Below are 20,983 nucleotides of genomic sequence, written 5' to 3'. Positions count from 1 at the left end.
GAAAAATATTTTTAAATTTTTGTGTGGCAGGCAAGCAGCGTACAATCAGGCAATGAGAGAGACCAAATTACAATAGACCCTTCTCTTCCTCATCTCTTTATCCATCTTCTAGTTAAAAAAGTTAAAGAATGATAAAAGTATTGTTAGTAGTGTTATACTCTTGTGTAAATGCATACAGTCATAAACAACCCGAGGAGCGAGAAACTGCTGTTTGCTAACAGAGATTGGATAACAACGTGTTTGCTTGTATTTCAACCACCGTATGGTAGTAAACAATTAAATATTATGTACAAATGACATTAAGTAAGAATAGGACTGATATGTTTTACATTTACTGTATACCCTTATTAACTATATACAAAAGATCAAGTAGAAATATACTGCTAAATTTAAGCATAGTTGTATTTCGAAGCTGAAAACAATGTTCAAGCTGCTAATGACTACAAATTATAGATACGTGGCAATATGAATGAAACTTCGACTATGAAAGTAGAATAGAGAGAAAAGTATCTTAATCAAAATACTGGACTGAAAGATACTCTACATGTACTGCTGTTTCGCTCTGATAAATAATATTAGCTAAGTATTGTGCGTGTGAAATTAAGTAGAAATACGAGATGGAATCTTGATTTTTACACAAAACGTATACTAACATAATGTCTGTGTGGAAAAAAAAAGCTAAAAAAAAAAAAAGCTTAATTTCAAAACGAGGCGTATTCAAGTTATATTTCGACTTAAAAACGCTTCGTATAACGAAAAATAACCTTGTCCCATATAAATAAAGTATCTAGAGATTCATTTAGGTTAACTAGAAGCAAGAAAAGCGCTGTGAACTGAGTAAAATACGGCGAAATAAACTTACCGCTAATTGATTTCATTGTAAAAACTAGATAAATTGGCAAGATTTTGCCACAGATAGTGGTGGTGTTGCAAAGCCAGTCTAGCAGGTCCATCCAGCTATCGCCAGAGCGAGGAGGGTCTCTTCACAGAGAGTTTACCAATCAAAGTGGGAAACCTTTAGATCTTGGTGTAAGCAGCATAAGGTTTCCTCAACCACTACCTCTGTGAGCCAAATAGCTGATTTTCTCTTGTCCCTCAGGCAAGATTCTAAGCTGGCCGTATCCACCATAAAAGGATACAGAAGCTTGTTGTCTACCGTCTTTAGGCACAGAGGCATTGATTTGTCTCAAGATAGAGACTTTGAGAGACCTTAAAGCAGACTTTGAGACCCCCGCCCCACCTTTGATGTGGTTTTGAAGTTCTTGTGCACAGTGAGTTCAACCCATCTCTTACAACTCCTGAGAGACGAACAAAGAAAAACTCTTTTCCTTCGCCTTGCTACAGCGAAAAGGGTTAGCGAGATTCATGCTATTCAGAAACAAGTAGGCTTCAATCAGAATGGAGCAATATGCGCATTAAGGCTGACTTCCTTTGCCAAGAATGAGAACCCTCTTCAACCCCCAAGCCGGGACGTTGAGGTTCCTAACCTCTACTGGATTAGTGGGCCAAGAGGAGGAGAGACTACTTGTCCAGTTAGAGCCTCAAGGCTTATATTTCTGACAAAGACGTAAGAGGTTCTTCCACCCTTGTGAAACCAGTGAAGGATCTCAAAGCCCCTCTCAAGAATGCGTTATCATTCTTTTTGGAGGGAGACAATAAGAGAAGCCTACCTTTGCGTGAAGAGGAGAACTTGGTTTGTTGAAGTGTGAAGGTCGACAAATAAGAGCCACAAACTCTCCTCTCTGGCTTATAGAAAGAATATCAGTTAAACAAATTATGGAGGCCACTTTTGGAGAAGTGACTCTGTTTTCGCTTCTCATTACCTCAGAGAGGTAAGAGTGGATTATGAGAAATGTTATGCCTTGGGCCCATATGTAGCTACAGCTTCGGTATTGGGTAAAGGAGTGACTGCCTCCCCTCAACCTTAACTTTTGTTTGGGATACCCGTAATTGCTGGTGTTTTTTATGGTTGTCTGATAGGCTTCCTTTAGGTGCTAACCTCCCAGTCTAACTAGATAGGTGTATATCTAGTCTGCAAGGTTAGGTGGTTAGATTGAGTAAGGTTAGGTAATAGAAGGAATAGGAATACAGAAGTCTAGTCACGTTGTTGGTCTCACCCCCGCTTTTTGACAGACTCCGATTGAGTTGTTTGTGCATAACAGGTCTTCACCTGACTGGCGCTCCTAAGGGAAAGCGGCTCAAGAGGCAGGAACCTTTGAAGTCAGCTACCTTAGCAGGTAAGGAATCAAGGTGTTTACCTACAACTTTTAGTTGTTTCCCAACAATGTTGGCTGTCTTTCACCCTCCTCCAAATGTGTGATCAGTTATAGAGTAGATAACTGCTGCAAGTTCTATTCGGTGAAAATGAAGTTTTTATGATAAAACAAAGTTTTATGAATACTTACCTGGCAGTTATATATATATTTTAAATCCCACCTCCTCCTCAGGAGACAGTCGGGCGAGATGATCTGAGGAACGAAAACGGAATGATTCCAGCTACCACCATAAGGGTTGTTAACCACCCATCGGACACCTACCACCGCAAGTTGCCGCGAAGTTTTTGTAAAAAAATCTGCCGTGGTTCACAGGGATTAAGCTACATATATATAACTGCCAGGTAAGTATTCATAAAACTTTATTTTATCATAAAAACTTCATTTTCATTATAAAATAAGTTTTTAAATGTACGCATTCAGGAAATACATATATAAAGGTCCCTTTCTCCCCCCTCCGAGTGAACAGCATGGAATTTCTGAGGATAATTGGGAATGGTTCCAGGTACCTGGTAGAGGGCTGACAGTATGGGCCACTGACTATCTATCAGGCGATTGCCGCGACTTAATTTCACGGCGTATGCATTTAATCGTAAGGGATAAAGCTATATATATGTAACTACCAGGTAAGTATATTTAAAAACTTATTTTATAATGAAAATACCATTTTTCCTAACTATACAAACTCGAGGTCCTTTACACTTTATGCCCACCTCATGCCACCCCTCAATCTGAAGCTGGACCGAAAGGCAAACTGGAATGTTTACATGCGGGCAGGTGGGTATCCCTGCCTACCTGGCGGTAGTTACTGCCTAACCACCTTGCTCAAGAGTTTAACGGCCGTTTCCAGCCTACGCCTGAAAGTAATTCCTAATGTAAAGGACTTGGGTTTGAATACAGTAAACCCCCGTATTCGCGTTCTCATGGTTCGCGGACTCACGCATTCGCGGGTTTCTCTGTGGAACATATCTTGCCATCATTCGCGGAAAATTCACCCATTCGCGGTATTTTTCACTGAGAAATATTCACTAATTACTGTATTTTTTCATATAATTTTCATGAATAAATACACTTTTTGTGATAAAACTATTAAAATTCTCAGGTATAATCATTTTATGCTTTTCTTGGTTTAAGCTATCAAAATGCGTTCAAGTGTTTTTAGAGGGGTTTTAAGTATTCATGATTTGACCTATTCGGGGTGTGTGGGACGATCCCCACTTAATACGGGCAGTTTACTGTAGTTAGGAAAATACAATTTGTTCACCATAATTTACTCGCCAGATATATATAGCTGTATTTCCTAAATCCGACAGAATTTCAAAACTCGCGCACACGCAGTGTGGCCAGGTGGTTAGCACTATTCCCGCCGCTGGGAGGCGGAATCGAACCATTCCCATTTTCTATCTAGATTTTCAAGTCGCTGGTACTGTTACCATCTGTTACAGTACCTCCGCTTCTGGATTTCAAGTTAACTTGCTTATCTTCACTCCTTAAGTATTCTCTTGACTTTTCGTTTTGATTCTGGACTGTGGATTGCACACGCTTCTGGACTGTTGTGGATTTTGCTTATGACCTCTTTAAATATGTCTGGTTCTAGTTCTGCTAGTTTCGTGGTATGTTGCATGAGTGATTGTAAGGTGAGACTACCTAAAGCTTCGCAGACCCTCACCGTTTGTTTGAGGTGTAGGGGCATGTTTGTCTTATAGATGATCGATGTAAGGAGGAACTTTATCGGATGCGAGCTGGAAGTCTTATGATTCAGATGTTCGCAAGTTGGAGCGTGACAGGGTTAGGGAGGTCTTCCTCCAGGAGTGTGTGCAAAGAGTCGTTATTTCCTCCTGATAATCCTAATGTGCTGATGTTGCACCTGTCCCTTGCGGTTTGCCTTCGGCCCTGATGTTGTGTCTGTGGAGGGTTCGGCCCTAGCGCAGATCATGAGTTCCATCCGTACGCCGAAACAAAGTGACATCTCTCCAAAGTGCTGTGAAGTGTAGTGCTCCCAGTGTTGTGGAGGGGGCGCCAGATCGCCCCATAATGCTTTGTGTCTGGACTGCCTCGTCAGACTCCCCAGGACTCAGGAGAAGGCATGTCGAAAAGCCGCAAGAAGGTTACGGGGAGCCCCACCCATCTGACGCCTTCTGCAGGTCCTGCTTGTCGCCTCAGGCTGCCAGAGATCGTGGTCGCGCGCATTCTCAAGGACTGCTTTTCGCCCTCCGAGGCGCTCCCCTTGGGTGTGGAATTTTCGTGAAGGGACTCTCGTCCTCTCAGCAGGAGCTGTGTTCAAGAGGACGCTTTCTACCACCTCTTCCGCGCTAGCTATTTGAAAAGCCACCGCAGAAGAGGACTAGGATTTCGCCTGATGAGGATGTTTCTGAGCGCCCAGTCGCTTCTAAGGAGAGAACCTTTCTTGCTCCTGTGAGGAAGAAGAAGGCTGTCTCACCATCGTTTCTCTCCCATAGGATTGTCTCTCCCAGACATGATTCTTCCTCCATCTAAGAAGATTTTGTTGAGATACAGTGGCAGTTGTCTCTTGTTGCTGAGAAGGACTCTGCTCCTTGTCGCCGCAAGGACTTGACTTTGCCCGTCAAGAGATCAAGGAAGTCTCCTTCTCCTGCCCGCCGCCGTTTCCTTCGCCTGTGTCGTCGCCTCTTGTCGCCTGTTAGCTCTTCTAGTTCTCGCCGTGGACGCCACAACATGACGCCGCGAAGCTTTTCCCGAGACGCCTAGTAGTCAGCTTCAGGACGCCAGGCAGGACGCCGACAGACGCTTTCTTCCGGTTTTTTGGGCGTGACGCCAGTGTCGACGCCAGGACGCGCTTCTTCCAGGATGTTCTCAGGACGCCCCTTCGTTGCTCTTCTTCAGGACGCCATGGGAGCATTCTTCTTCGCTCGGGGAAAAGAAGATCTCTTCTTCAGATCGACCTCAAGGCCTTCGCTCCCCTGGGAAGTGTTGGGTGACTCGGGTTGCTTCTCCGCCGTGGCGGAGGTTTCTGGCGACTGATCCTGCTGACGCCGAGCCCTCGTCTGCTTCCTCTACTGATTATCAAGTTTTGACCGATTGCTTAAAGACTTGTTCGAGACAAGCTTAAACCCGCTCCTCTCTCCTTCTCAGTTAGCTTTCTTTTCCAAAGCTAGAGAGCGGGTTTTTGAAGATGACTCTTCGCTGATGACCAAGAGGGCTTTCAAGAAAGTCAACGTGGTGGATGGAGGAACTGGAAGTCCCATGGCAAGACCTCTTTCGGCTGTGCCTCCGTCAAGCTTTCAGGCAAGGCTGGTATGTGGTATGAGACGGGAGAAGATCTCAGCCCTAGAGTTCCTTCCTCTTCTCAAGGGGATTTCACCAGTCTTGTCGACGCTTCCAGAAGGTCACATCTGCCTACTGCTAAGGTTTCTTGGACCTTGTCAGAGACAGACCATCATCTCAAAGGTCTCTTCCGCACCATGGAGGTGTTTAATTTTTTGGACTGGTGCTTGGGAGCCTTAGATCTTAAGCTTCGAAGCTCGGATTCAATTACCCTGGGGAGCTCTCTAGCGCCCTTAACTGTATGGACAAGGCAGTCAGGATGGATCTAAAGAACTGGCGTCTCACTTGGTGCACGGGCCTCTTAAAGAAGAGGGCCTTGTTTTGCGACTTCACAGCCAAGTCTGTCTCTCCTTCTCGCAGCGGGCAGAGCATGCCCGCCCCTTTGTCTAACCATCTGTTCCCCCAGTCTTTTGATTCGGGACATCTCCAAGTCTTAAGGAGAAGGCCACGCAAGATCTGGGTTGGCTCATTCTTCTAGACGCCCTCCAGCTCCTCTTCTTTCTTCTGCTTCAGCTTTGTCCTCCAGGAAGAAGAAGCCCTTTCGCGGAGGAACTTCTTCCAATAGATCGTCTCCGCGAGGAAGAGGTTTCACCAGAGGAGCGGCCCCCTCTAAACCTAGGGGAAAAAAGTGACTCCTTTCACCTCCAGACACCTGTAGGAGCCAGGCTTTGATATGGAGCCTGAGAACGAAAGGGGCGGACGATGGTCACTAACTCAATGAGAAGGTTACAAGATCCCCTTTCATGTTTCACCCCTTTGCACGCTTCAGGATCTGTCTGCCTTACCACACCGAGAAGCAACAGATTCTTTTTGGACCTCCTGGAGCAGTTGTTAGAGAAGAGACCGGAACAAGTTCTGAAGCTGGGATTCTCCGGGTTCTACAACATTTTTCTTAGTCCCAAACAGTCGGGAGAGTGAGATCTTAGATGGGAAGCTGCCTGAATCGCTTTATTTCAAGGAAAGACTAAGATGGAAACGCCCCAGTCGGTTCTAGGCTTTAAGACCAGGGATCGGGATGGTCTCTCTGGACTTACAGAATGCGCATTTCCATGTTCCCATTCATCCTCAATCAAGGAAGTACCTGAGATTTGTGCTGGGGACGAGTCTTCCAGTTCAGAGCTCTCGTTCGTTTGTGCAATCGCCTCCCATGATCTTCACGGTGATCATGAAAACGCTATGGTGTGGCTTCACCTGGCGGGTGTTTCAGGTGTGTCGCTTCATTTCCGGACGATTACGAGCACGAGCCTTCTTCTCGAGAAGTGTTCGGAGGACCTGACTTGACGCTGATTTACGGTCCCTGGGACTTCTTGTGAACTGAAGAAAAAGTCCCATCTGATCCCGACGAGTCCATCGCCTATCTGGGGATTCAGATGGATTCAGCGGTTTTCATTTCTTCATCCCGAGAACGCAACTGCTTTGCTTAAGAAAGTTTCGGCCCTTTCTAGGGAAAGAAACATGCTCGTGAGGGAATGGATGAGTTTGTTGGGACCATTTCCTCGCTGGAGAAGTTTGTTTCCTGGGAGGTCGATCTCAGACCACTCCAGTTTTTCATGGCAGAGAACTGGAGGGAAAAGGAGAATCTGGAAGAGATTTTGACGATATCTCCTTTTATCAAGGATCATCTGAAGTGGTGGTTCGACCCTTAAAGCTTGGGTAGAAGGGGTTTCTCTTCGCCTTTCAGAGCTCCGACCTAGTGTTGTTTTCCGACGCCATTCAGGGAAGGATTGGGAGCGACACTAGGGAGGGGAGGAAGTGTCAGGCACCTGGAGAGGGGAAATGTGTGTCCTGGCACATAAATCTTCAAGGAATTGGGTGCTATCTTTCTGGCTCTTCAATTCTTCAAGCCTGCTGCAGGCAGAATTGTCCAAGTCAATTCGACAATACCACAGCTCTAGCGCATTCTCAAAAACAGGGGTACTCGGATCTCGCTCCTTGTTCATCCTAGCGAGGAGATCCTGCTCTGACTCATGCTCGGAAGGGTCACTAGCTCCTCAATGGTGTTCATTGCGTGGGAGTGGAGAATATCCGAGCAGACCTCTTCTCAGTCGTGGCAAAATCAGCTGCTACCGACCGGTGGACTTTCACAAGGAGGTATGTTAAGAGTTGTGAGAATATGGACGCCTTCTAGTGGACCTCTTTGCTACGCTCCAGGACGGCAAGACTCCCTTTATTGCTCTCCTGTCCTAGACCCAGAGCGTTAGCTATGACGCCTCTCCTTCTGGGACTGGAAAGGCCTCGACCTTTTACGCTTTCCTCCCTTCAAGATCCGGGGAGAAGTGATAAGGAAGTTTGTAACGCCAGAAGGAGCAAGGATGACTTTAATAGCCCCCTTCTGGCCAGCAGCGATTGGTTCCCAGGAGACCCGCCTTCCTAGTGGACTTCCAAGAACTCTTTCCACTGAGGTGGACCTCTCAGGCAGCCGCATTTCTAAAGGTTCCACAAAACCTTCTTCCGCTTCCAGTCTGACTGCTGCCTCAGACTATCACGGTTGGCCAGAGCAAGGCTTTTCTGAGAGCTGTGGCAAAGGCCATCGCTTAAATGCCAGGAGACCTTCTTCGAATGCGTCTACCAGTACAAGGGTCTGTTTTTAGGAGATGGTGCAGGAGTAAAGGAGTTTCTAATTAATTACCTCTGTACCACAAATACGACTTCCTTTATCTTAGGCATAAGAATAAACTGGCAGTCTCGACTATTAAGGGCTATAGTGAAGCATGTTATCGGGTGAAGCCAAGGCACAGAGGCCTGAACTTGTGCGACAACAAGGATCTTCACGATCTACTGAGATCCGAGACTGTCAGCTCTCAACTCAGACACCTTCTTGGAATCTGGATGTTGTCCTGAAGTTTCTTATGTCTAGTACTTTTGAACCTCTGTCTTCGGCTTCCCTCAAGAACGTGACTAGGAAAGCTGTCTTCCTAACGGCTCTGGCGACAGCTAAGAGGATTAGTGAAGTGCAAGCCATTAGCAAACATATTGGCTTTAGGGGTCCTAATGCTGTATGCTCCCTAAATCCTTTGTTCTTAGCCAAGAACGAAAATCCTTCAAACCCTTGGCCCAAGTCTTTTGAGATCAAAGGTTTGACGGAGATGCTTGGGCAAGAGTCAGAAAGAGTCCTGTGTGTCCCGTCAGGCTCTCAAGTTCTACTTAGCCAAGACCAAGGAAACTAGAGGCTCATCGACAGTCTGTGGTGTTCGTGAAGAGACCTGATCTTCTCCTATGTCCAAGAATGCCTTAGCATTCTTTTAAGAAGTACACTATTAGAGGCTCATTCTCCTGCCCAGAAGGTGACATGAGACTCTGGAGTAAAGCTCATGAAGTTAGGAGCTTATCGCGACTTCGTGGCTTTCAAAAGAATATGTCTCTGAATGATATTCTGGTGCTACCTTCTACGGCACCAGTGTTCGCCAGACTGGCTATAATATGTTATTATATATTGCTACATTTGAAGACTGCTCTTCGCTGGGACCATACGTTTCCGCAGACACAATGTTGGGAGAAGAGGGCAATACTCATCCTATCCTTTAGGGGTTAGGTTGTATTTTTTAATCTTGTTGTATTTTTTGGTTGTTGGGTGGCCATTGAGATGGACGTCCCAATTTTTTAGCCTATGTTGTGGTTCATTACCTAGATAGGGCGGTCAGGTGGCTGGTCGTTGCTCCTTCTCCTCTCTGTATGGTCACTACGATCTAGTCCTATTGTACTCAATACCAGGATAGGGTCATCTAGATCTCCTCCAGCTTTATAGGTCCCTACCTTGCTGGAGACTCTAGAAAGCAGAAGCAGGCTTGGGTGACAGATAACCAAGTCAGCGTGCTAACAGGTATGAAAACCAAGGCGCCAATCGCCTACATTTACTGCAGTTTCCTAAATCATTCTACCCTTCCTTACTCTCACGGTGGGATTCAGCTATATATATATCTGGCACAGGCGTCATGAACAAAATGAAGTTTTTATGATAAAACAAAGTTTTATGAATACTTACCTGGCAGTTATATATATATAGCTTAATCCCTGTCGAACCGGCAGATTTTTCAAAACTCGCGGCAACCGCCGAATGGTAGGTGTCCGATAGGTGGTTAACAACCCCTATCGGGTGGTAGCTGGAATCATTCCCGCTTTCAGTTCCTCAGATCATCTCTTTGCCCGACCTGTCTCCCTGAGGGGAGGAGGGTGGGGATTTACACGATATGATAATCACAGGTAAGTATTCATAAAATCCTTGTTTTATCATAAAACTTCATTTCATTTAATAGAACTTACTCTGGCAGTTATATATATATAGCTGATTCACACATTTGGAGGAGGGTGAAAGACAGCCAACATTGTTGGGAAACAACTAAAAGTTGTAGGTAAACACTTTGATCTCCTTTACCTGCTACAGTAGCTGACTTCAAAGGTTCCTCGTTTCTTGAGCCGCTTCCCTTAGGAGCCAGTCAGGTGAAGACCTGTTATACTGAAACAACTCAATCGAAGTCTGTCAAACGGGTGAGACCAACAACGTGACTAGACTTCTGTACTCTCCATTCCCTCTATTACCTGTAACCTTACTCAATCTAACCACCTAACCTGCAGACTAGATATACACCCATCTAGTTAGACTGGGGGTTGCTTTTCCCACAAGGAAGCCTCCTCAGACAACTTTCATAAAAACACCAACCCAATTAAGGCAGGTATCATCCCAAACAAAAGTTAAGGTTGAGGAGGCAGTCACTCTTACCCCAATACCGGTTGTAGCTACATATGGGCCCAAGGCATAACATTTCTCATAATCCACTTCCCACTTCTGAGGTAATGAGAATAAAACAGAGTCATCCCAAAAAGTGGCCCATAATTTGTTTAACTGACATATTCTTTCTATAAGCCAGAGAAGTTGCAATGGCTCTTATTTCTCGTGAGCTCCTTCACCTTTCAAATAAACCAAAGTTCTTCACATAAAGGTGAGCTTTATTGTCTCCTCAAAAAGAATTACAACGCATTCTTCGAGAGGGGCTTTTGAGGATCCTTCACTGAACACCACAAGGAACTGGAAGAACCTCTTACATCCTTTGTCCTGGAAATATAAGCCTTGAGGGCTCTAACTGGACAGAGTAGTCTCTCCTCCTCTTGGCCCACTAAATCAGTGAGGTTAGGAACCTCAAACGTTCCCGGCCAGGGTTTGGAAGGGTTCTCATTCTTAGCAAGGAAGTCAAGCCTTAATGCGCATATTGCTCCATTACGATTGAAGCCTACTTGTTTCTGAATAGCATGAATCTCGCTAACCCTTTTCGCTGTAGCAAGAGCGAGAAGGAAAAGAGTTTTCTTTGTTACGTCTCTCAGGGTTGCTTGAGAGATGGGTTCGAACTTCCTGCTGCACAAGAACTTCAAAACCACATCCAAATTCCAGGACGGGGGTCTCAAAGTCTGCTTCGTTGTTTCGAAAGACTTTAAAAGGTCTCTGGCCTATCTTGAGACAACCGCCTCTGTGCCTAAAGATTTAGACAACAAGCTTCTATCCTTTTTATGGTGGATGTACAAGCTAGCTTTAGAATCTTTGCCCTGAGGGACAAGAGAAAATCAGCTATTGACTCACAGAGGTAGTGGTTGAGGAAACCTTATGCTGCTTACACCAAGATCTAAAGGTTTCTCACTTTGATTGGTAAACTCTGTGAAGAGACCTCTCGGCCTGGCGATAGCTCTTGCAGCTGATGAAACTTTCTCGCCTGACAAGCCGATAGCTGAATGCAGTCAGCTGAAGAGCGAGGGGTTTTGATGATACCTCTCAAGTGGGGCTGTCTGAGGCTCTTGGACTTGGGGAAGACTTCTCGGAAAGTCCACTAACATCTCCACTACCTCTGTGAACCACTCTCTTGCTGGCCAAAAGGGCCACAGGTCATTCTTTCCTGGAATCTAGAGGGCGAATTTCTTGACTACTAGATTGATTATTTTGAACGGAGGGAACGCATAAGTGTCCATCCCCGTCCAGTCCATCAAGAAGGCGTCTACTGCTATTGCTTCTCTGTCCGGGACTAGAGAGCAGTAGTTCGGGATCCTCTTGTTCTGGCTGGAGGCGAAGAGGTCTATTGAAGGCCTCCCCCATAAACTCCACAGTTTCTGGCAAACTTGAAGATTGAGAGTCCATTCCAGTAAGGTGAAACTTGCCCTCTTCTATTGAGCATGTCTGCTCTTATATTCTTCTGCCCCTGCACTAATCTCACAAAGCTCCACCCTGTGGTCTTTTGTCCACAGAAGGAGTTCCTTGCTGTTTCAGTAAAGAGGTAAAGAACGAGTCCCTCCTTGTTTGCTGATATACGTAAGAGCGTGGTGTTGTTTGGAATTCACTCTACTACTTTCCCCACACAGATTCTTTTGAAGGTTTTTAAACCTAACCAGATGGCCATCAACTCTTTCCTGTTGATGTGCCATCCCGATTTGTCCCTCTTCCCAAGAGCCTGAAACTTCCTTGTTCCCCAGTTGCTCCCCATCCCGACTCAAGCATCTGAGAACAACACTAGGTCTGGGCTTTCTCTGCGTAGGGAGATTCTTCCCTAAGATCGACGGGTTCAGCCACCAACTCAGATGTTTTTGATCTCTGCTGAATGTCGAATGAAAATGAGTCCTCCTGATTCTTCCTGTCCCAGATTCTTGAAAGGAAGTGTTGAAGAGGCCTGAGGTGCAACCTTCCCAGAGAGACAAATTCTCGAGGGAGGAGAGGGAGCCCAACAAACTCATCCACTCCGCACAGCACTTCCTGCCTCCCAGGAAATACTGAACCTTCTCGAGGCACTTGATTTGTCTTTCTTGTGAGGGAGAAGCCCGAAAACGAGCTGAGTCCAACTATCTCAAATAAAGAATCGCTTTGACTCTGGTTCGATCTGAGACTTCTTTGTTGATAATGAGACCCAGATCCTGGAGCAATCATAAACGCCTTTGTGTAAGTCCTCCAGACACCTGTTCTTCGACTGGGACCTTATCAGCCAGTGCCCAGGTACAGGGATACTTTATCCCTTCTTGATGAAGCCATCCTGCCACATTTGACATTACTTCCAGAAACTTCTTGAGGAGCTGTGCTGAGGCTGAAACAAAGAGCTTTTAAACTGAAGCATTTGTCCTGATCACAAACCTCAAAACTTCCTTGAAGTCGGGTGGATGGGAATATGAAAGTAAGCGCCCTGCAGGTCCAGGGATACCATCCAGTCCCCTGGACGGGACTGCTGCCAGCACAGACTGAGTCGTCTCCATGGTAAACTTGGTCTTCCACAAAACCGCCTCAATGCGCTGACAACCAGGACCGGTCTCCATCCCCGAACTCTTGGGCACTAAAAACAGACGATTGTAGAACCCTGGGGATCCTAGTTCCAAAACTGGTTCTATCGCTCCTTTCTCCAACATCTGGTCTACTAGATTCAGGAGTGCCCTTCTGCTTCAATCGTTTGAGTATTGAGCCACTAGGGCTAGTGGCTTTGTTGAAAGTGGCGGTTTTCGAGAAGGGGATCTTGTATCCTTCCTGATGACTGAGAGAGACCAGTTGTCCGCCCCTCTTGCTTCCCAAGTCTGCCAAAATAGAGACAGTCTTGCTCCTACTGTTGTCTGGAGGACTTGTGTTTCAATTTCTAGAGCGTGTTCTAAACGTCCTTCTGCTAGTTCTACCTCTGTTTTTGTCTTTTCCCCTGAAATCAGATCTAGAAGGGGAACTCTGCCCAAAGGGCTGTTGAACTCTCTTTTCCTCCTTTTTGGCAGTTGGAGGAATAAACAAGGAAACCTCCTAGCCGAGCGAGAGAAAGTAAATCTTGTGTAGCTTTATGTGCCAGAGTCAGAGAAATATCCTGACCAAGGACTCCGAAACAAATGCTCCGAGAGGGGCGTGAAGGAGCCCGCTTTCAGCGACATAGTAGATTTTGACGTGAAGGAACATAACAAAGCCCTCTTCTTCAAAATCCCTGCAGTGAAAAGAGAAGTCATCTCATTTGCTCCATCCCTCAGAGCCTTATCCATACAGGCCATAATACTGGAAAGGTCTTCAATTCCCGTAGCCTGCATGGTTTCCATCTTCTTGGATAGGATTCCAACAGACCAGTCTAAAAAACTGAACACTTCAAAAGACCTAAAAATTCCTTTAATGAGATGGTCTAGTTCCGTCATAGACCACATCACCTTAGCTGAGTTAAGGGCATGTCTTCTGGAAGAGTCTACTAAACCAGAGAAGTCCCCTGGGAGAAGGCAGGTACTCCCAGGCCCAGAGCCCAGTGTCATACCACATGCCCGCCTGAGCAAGCCTAGTTGGAGGAAAAGAGAAGGAGGACTTAACTGCTTGCCTACGCCCTAAGCCAGTTATCAATCCTGGTCAGAGCCTTCTTAGCAGAAATGGAAAGCTTCATTTTAATAAAGGCTGACTGCTTCCTCGATTTCTTCCTGTTAAACTGGGACTGAGGAGAACGAGGAGCAGCAGGCTTAAACTCCTCACCATACAGCTCCAAAAGAGAGCGAGAAAGAACCTTATAGTCATCAGCCGCATTAGAAGGTTTATCTTCGTCCTCTGAAACGTCTTCCAAATCATGCATTCCTTCCAACTCTGTCTCCTTCTCTTCCCGCTGTAGTACCCGGGAGGACGAACGATCACAAAGCGCCCTGGCGGCGAGAGTTGGTTACGCCCCTGGCGGGCGAGAGCTGGTTGCGCCCTGACAAACAGCCCTAGAAGAATCCCGATGTCGAGAGCTGGATGCGTCCTGGTATCGCGAGCTGGAAGCGCCCTGGCGTCGAGCATTGGATACGCCCTGGCGCCGAGAGTTGGATGCGTCCTGGCGCCAGAGGCGAATGCGCCCTGAAGGCCGAGGAAGTCCGCTGCGTTCTTTCCTCCCTGGAGAACCGAGGTCGTAATCTTGCTGAACAAAGGAAGTGTGTTCCCAAGTAGAGGAAGAAAATTCTGTCGTTTACAAGGCGTGGAGAGGAGAAGAGTCGAGCCTCAGGAGAAGAACCCTGAGGTTTTTGTTTGGGAGAAACGAAAAGATTCTTATGTTCCAGGCCAGAAGAGCGCCCTTGTTGACTCGAACGGGAGAGGGATCCAGTTCTCTTATCCCTAGGAGAAACTTCAGCAGGGACTCCCCCTTCTAGATCTTTTCACTGGTAACTTGGAGTCCTTACGTCTGACCGATCTGTGGGGAGGACGATAAAGGCCTGAACGAGCGAAGCCAATTGGCCTTGTGCGACGGTCATAAATGATTTAGCCGCAGCAGCTGCATCCTGAGGATCCGAGGGAGAAGGTTGTCGAGACAAGCTGGGAGCAGGAGAAGGATTCTCGAGAATTCTCCGAAGCAGAAAGAAGAGAACTCTCCTCCTCCGAACAGCGAGAGGAGAGCATTCGAAAAAGGTCTTGACCTTTTTGCTGGAGAGGCGTTTGGTCGCCGTGGAAGCAAAAGATTCAGGGGAGCTCCACGCACCAAAGGGGAGAGCGAGTCCGGGTTGATCCTCTTGCTGCAACCATCTTCTTTTGGTCGGTCTCGAATCCTCAAACTGCCATCTACGTCAGGAGAGGGGCTAGAGAAGACGCGAAACTCTTCCGACACGCCTTTCCTGTGGCGGTCATAAGCAGCCTGGGAAAAAGCAACAGGACTGCTTGAGGCGACGGGCTGATCGAGAATACGCTCCCTCTCACCCCTTACGATCGTCGACATACCTTCTCCCTAGGTCCTGGGAGCTTGGTAGAGGTCTAGATCTAGGGGCATGACAGGGTCGATCAGTCGCCACCTCCACTGCACTAGCACAAACATTATCACAAACTTCACTTGCACTTTACCTTTCTTCAAGGCTTCAAGTTGATCCTTTAACTCTTTCATCTCAGCCGCCATCCTGGCGAACTGAGGGTCCATAACAGCAGATACAGTTCCTGTAGAAGGAGCGGGGGTTACCACCTCGGGAGAAGGCAGTCGCCACCATCTACTTCTAAGGGTGATTTAGGAATAGAAGGGTTAAAAGAAATGTCTAGGCTAACATCACTCACAGACCTAGATTTAGATTTAGAAGCCCTCCAGTAATTTATCCATCTCTAATTTACGCACATAGCGTTTCATTTCCATCCATTTCTTTTCATCCAAATCCTCGAGATTCTTTACATCTTTTATCCAAGGCACACTCAAAACCCTGCACCTAAACAAACAGTGTGAGGGTCCACCAAGCTTTCGGTAACCTAACCTTACATTCTTCATTCACACATACTCAAAAAACTTAGGATCAGACATCTTATCCAAGAACAGTCAAAAGAATAAATCCAAACAAGCCACAAAAGCGATTACAATCCAAAGGTCAAAATACGTCACCAATAAAAGGTCCAACACAGCGACCTAGGGAAGTGAGCGAAAAACCCGACGGAGAACCAACAACAATGTTGTCGGTCCAACTGGGCAGAGATGATCTGAGGAACTGAAAACGGAATGATTCCAGCTACCACCGATAAGGGTTGTTAACCACCTATCGGACACCTACCATTCGGCGTTGCCGCGAGTTTTGAAAAAAATCTGCCGGTTCGACAGGGATTAAGCTATATATATATAACTGCCAGGTAAGTTCTATTCGTAAAATTGCCAATTTGTTTGCATTTCTTTCTTCGTGATACTTCTTTACACTATGTGTAGGCTACTGTAATTTTAAACATAATTTCATCAAAACATATTAAGGATACTTTTCTTTCAATTCCTGCTCAAACAGAAAAACCTTAAGTAATTACTGTACAGCCTAAGTGATTATGAATATACTACAGCATATTTATACATTTGAAATTATGTACAGTATATTGAGAATTCCTTAACTGTTTCGTAATTCTGTTATACATTCAGTGCATGCATTCTTTATTTCATGAGTCTTCACTCAAATTAATGAATAAAGCATCACTTCAATATAATGGACACTCCAACAAAAAAATTAGGGTCAATAGTCATAGGTAACAAGAATATAGCAAACCCTTGACCATGCCTAGGCCATCTCCACTTCTCATTCTTCCTACAGGAACCATCAGCCCGTGTGCGGACAACTGGCCGACAGACAATTGACCGACAGACAGTTAGCCGACAGACAATTGGCCAACAGGACAATTGGTTGATAAGACAATTGGCCGACAGACAATTGGCCGACAGGACAATTGGCCGACAGACAATTGGCCGACAGACAATTGGCCGACAGGACAATTGGTCGATAATGCGTACATTAAATTTATTAAAAAAAGAAAACATCCAAATGAAAGGAAAAATTCAAAGCTAAAAACAATATTCATGGTTACTATACTATACCAAACTACTTATGTTTGAAATCATTATACTAAACTACTTATTTTTTAAATCATTATACTAAACTACTTATTGTTAAGATTATTATTCTAAACCAATTATTGCTGATATCGTTATGCTAAACAACTACTTTTGAGATCGTTATGCTAAACCACTTATTTTCAAATGGTTTTCCAGACCAAACTTTCATCTTGTTTTTACTAAGTTTATTTTCCAAGCCCTTCAGTATCAGTAATGGAGTTCATCAAAACGAACGAGAGGCAAAAACTTTTCGAGGGATACGCCTACATTATTGATAGAACCAGAGAATCAAAAACGTTTTGGAGATGTGCTAATCGTAATAACTGCAATGCAAGATTGACTACAATTGACAAAGTAATTAGCAGAACTCCTTCTGAACACTCCCATCCACCAACTCCTATTGAAAATCGAGCTTTAAAAGTTAAAGAAGAAATAAAAGCTTATTGGGCCCGATCTGAGAAAATGCCGAGCTCTATTATTGATAGTGCAACTTCAGATATCCCTGTGACCATTGCTGAGCTTTACCAAAAAGGACTCTCTCAAAAAGAGTGCGACGGAAGAGACCCGGGTCTTAAAGAAGGTGAGCTATATGAGACTCCGAGAGGTGATAATTTTTACTCTTTGAAAATGAAGAGGTTTCTATTTTCGGAACTTTGAAAAATCTGGAAATCTTATCCAAGAAAAGTGAGTGGTTCTGCGACGGGACTTTTGACTCTGCACCTTTGGGCAAGCAGCTATACTCGATCCATGCGCTAATTACTGAAAATAAAACAGTGCCGCTACTTTATTGCGTGACAAACAGTAAATCTGAAGCGGATTATGATTCAATATTTAACTTCATTAAAGAAGGAAGAAATGTAAATGTGACATCAATTACAGTAGACTTTGAAAAAGCAGCTATAAACTCCATTAAACGCAGTTTTCCTCACGTTTCTATTTATGGCAGTTTTTTTCACTTTGGGCAGTGTTTGTGGCGCAAGATACAGACTATCAGTTTACAATCGTGGTACAACTACATAGAAAATGCATTTATTGTAAAACAGCTACAAGCACTAGCTTTCACCACCTGATGATGTACCTTTTTGTTTGAACAATTTATTAATTCTTTAGATGCACAAACTGATGAAATTTTGGAAGATTTCTGTCTTATTTTGAGTGTACATGGTTAGGAATCGTGCAGCGTGGTAGACGAGACGACCTTTTATTCGACATTTTGTTATGGTTGTGTCACAACAGAGTGCTGAACGATCTGCCGAAAAACCAACAACTCGCTGGAAGGGTGGCACCACGCCTTCAGTAGAAGAGTAAATGTCCATCACCCTAACTTATCAAAATTAATTCAAAAGCTCAGGATTGAACAATCAAGCACAGAAATTCTAATAGAACAGGCATTTTCAGGAGCTGATGTTTCAAGGAAAACAAAAATACATTCGTGTTAAGGAAAGACTGAAAACTTGTACTCAACTATGACGTGAAGGTGGTTTGCAATTTTTAAGAGCTTGTGCACACAATTTTATCAATTAAATCATTTTTCTAAATTTTGAGATGAATATTATGTTTTTATCTTTTAATTTGTTCCCTTTTATTTTGATCTTTTAATTTTTTTATAAATCTTTGTACGCATAAAGTCTTTTTATGTAAGTTTTAATTTTTTTAATAAAGCGTGTATGTATTAACCTTTTTTTTAGATCCTTTCTAAGATGAACTCCACGACTGATACTGAAGGGCTTGGAAAAATAAACTTAGTAAAAACAAGATGAAAGTTTGGTCTGGAAAAGCATTTGAAAATAAGTGGTTTAGCATAACGATTTCAAAAGTAGTTGTTTAGCATAACGATATCAGGAATAATTGGTTTAGAATAACAATCTTAACAATAAGTAGTTTAGTATAATGATTTCAAAAATAAGTAGTTTAGTATAGTATAGTAACCATGAATATTATGTTTTTAGCTTTGAATTTTTTTCCTTTCATTTGGATGTTTTTTTTTTTTTTAATAAATTTAATGTATGCGATTATCAACCAATTGTCCTGTCGGCCAATTGTCTGTCGGTCAATTGTCTTATCGACCAATTGTCCTGTCGGCCAATTGTCTGTCGGTTAACTGTCTGTCGGTCAATTGTCTGTCGGCTATCTGTCCGACTACCCATCAGCCAACACCCTTTTTTCTTGGGTCAAAACTGAGAATCCACAAACTAGCCAAAATAGGAATATTCAAGTAAAAGCTCCAACAATGACCATGAAGAAATACTCCAGTATGTCTGCAAAGCAAGGCAGCCGTACAAAGAGTGTGGCTGTTTAGCAAGTGAGCGGGTGGGCTGCCCACCACATCAATCACCTAGTAAGTTAATTGCCTTGTTTATGTCCTTCAACAACTGTACCAGCTTTCATTAAAATATATCTAAATGAAAGGAGAAGTCTGCACTATCATAAGATCTTATGCCTTTAAGAAGTTGAAATAGTTTATCAAGTCTAAGCACTCACTATTGGATCTGCCAACTGGTCATCCACATGGTGGCACTATGACTGAGTATGTTTTAACTTTAAAAGCTCACAATTTCTCAAGTTTTCATCTCGTTAAGAATGCCAATTAGTAAAGTCAACTTTATTGCACAGGAAACAAGCAAAGGAGTTATTTCAAAAACAAATCGTCACAAGTATTACACTGTTATTAGTTAGTACTTATTTGATGATTTACAGTAAGAGCATTCAAATTGAATTATCAAGATAGATTAATTGGGGACATAAAAGAGCAGGTGTACATAAAAGAGTCTTAAAGCCAAGACATGAACTGTTATGTCGACAGACTGAACTTCAATGCTAAGTTAAAGTGAGTTTTGATGCCAAAGTCATTCCAAATTCTACAGCAATGGCCTAATTCAACACCCCTTACAGTGGCCTGCAGGGGGCTTTGTCCCCTCATGCTACCCTGCTTCACCCTCCATTCCAGGTCATGCTATAAACTATAAAGTGTTCAAATCTTTTATGAAAAGTTCGTCTCATATAATAAGATGATAAAAAGTAAAAAAATTTATTTACTAAAAAGAAATTAAGCACCACCATACTAATATGAACTGGTAAACACAGAAAAGTCCTGATACCACCAGAATACATGAAGTAAACCATTCAAATTCATGCCCATAAATAGATCTGTTCTTTCATCTAAATTTACCCCACTCCTTGAATTCTATAACATTTCCTTGAAATGACAAATTTTTAAAGTAATTTGTATTTTTCCTAGCATACAAACCTGACGTCTTTACACATGGGATTAACTATCAGTGAGCTGGATATCGGGCCATTAAACTTTTGCAAGGTGGTCATGGTGATAGCCACCAATGGTAGGGGAAGAAGCACTGCCCACCAAGTCGGTATCTTCTGTGAATACTCTTTATTTTGCAGGCTTTCCTTCTCTTCAGTGCCTGGTTGCTATGTCATTTCTGTAATGTTAAATCTCGATACCTAGTGTGCCAGTTTAAGTGTCCCTGCCAAGCAAGGGTCTGGTTTGTGTCAAGCTGCTGTAGTCTAATGATACTTAGTATTAATCAATTCAAAAGAGCATCTGTGGTTTCCAATTTGATACTAATTTTTTAGAATATTATCCAGTGATTCAATTCTCAGTTTTGTAGTACAGGCAGTCCCTGGTTTATGACGGGGGTTCCGTTCATAAGCCAAAAATCGTCGTAAACCAAAAAATCGTCAAAAATCCTAAGAAAACCTTACTTTTAATGCTCTGAGTGTATTGAAAACGATGTAAACTTAATTTTTATTGAGTTTTTCATAAAAAAAAACTCCAAATTTTGATTATTCTGCTGTTTTGTAGCCATATTTCTTCCGTCAGATCGGAGTACAATGCATCGTAACCCTGGAACATGCATTGTAAACCGGGAAATAATTTCTGATTAATATATCTGAAAAGCATTGTAACCTTGGAACGTTGTAAGCCGGACCCGTCATAACCCGGGGACTGCCTGTACACTAATCCCAAGATCTGTAGACAGATGAAGCATGGATAAATTTCCTAATCATTTTTTTTTAAGTTTTTACTCAAAATATATTGTACAAAAACTTCGATTGACTTTTTTTGTATACTCTGGGTACAGATTAAAAGCATCCAGTTCAGAATAAAAAATGACA

At 43.7% G+C, this 20,983-nt stretch overlaps 1 protein-coding gene across 2 annotated transcripts in view; it reads right to left on the bottom strand.

The window, feature by feature from the left end:
* LOC136833765 (type 2 phosphatidylinositol 4,5-bisphosphate 4-phosphatase) overlaps window positions 1–20,983 on the bottom strand; it is a 78,981-nt gene that overhangs the window by 52,272 nt on the left and 5,726 nt on the right. The window contains exon 1 of one of the 2 annotated variants that reach the window (XM_067096008.1): window positions 863–893. The exons of the other annotated variant lie outside the window; for it this stretch is intronic. Within the exon in view, the coding sequence (XP_066952109.1) occupies window positions 863–878 (16 nt within the window). The 5' untranslated portion in view covers window positions 879–893. Of the gene's footprint in view, window positions 1–862; window positions 894–20,983 lie in introns of those variants that run through there. 2 annotated transcript variants of the gene reach the window in all.

This window comes from Macrobrachium rosenbergii, chromosome 52, assembly GCF_040412425.1.
Source record: "Macrobrachium rosenbergii isolate ZJJX-2024 chromosome 52, ASM4041242v1, whole genome shotgun sequence".
In the NCBI taxonomy this organism is placed as follows: domain Eukaryota; kingdom Metazoa; phylum Arthropoda; class Malacostraca; order Decapoda; family Palaemonidae; genus Macrobrachium; species Macrobrachium rosenbergii.
This window is presented reverse-complemented; position numbering and strand designations above follow the sequence as displayed.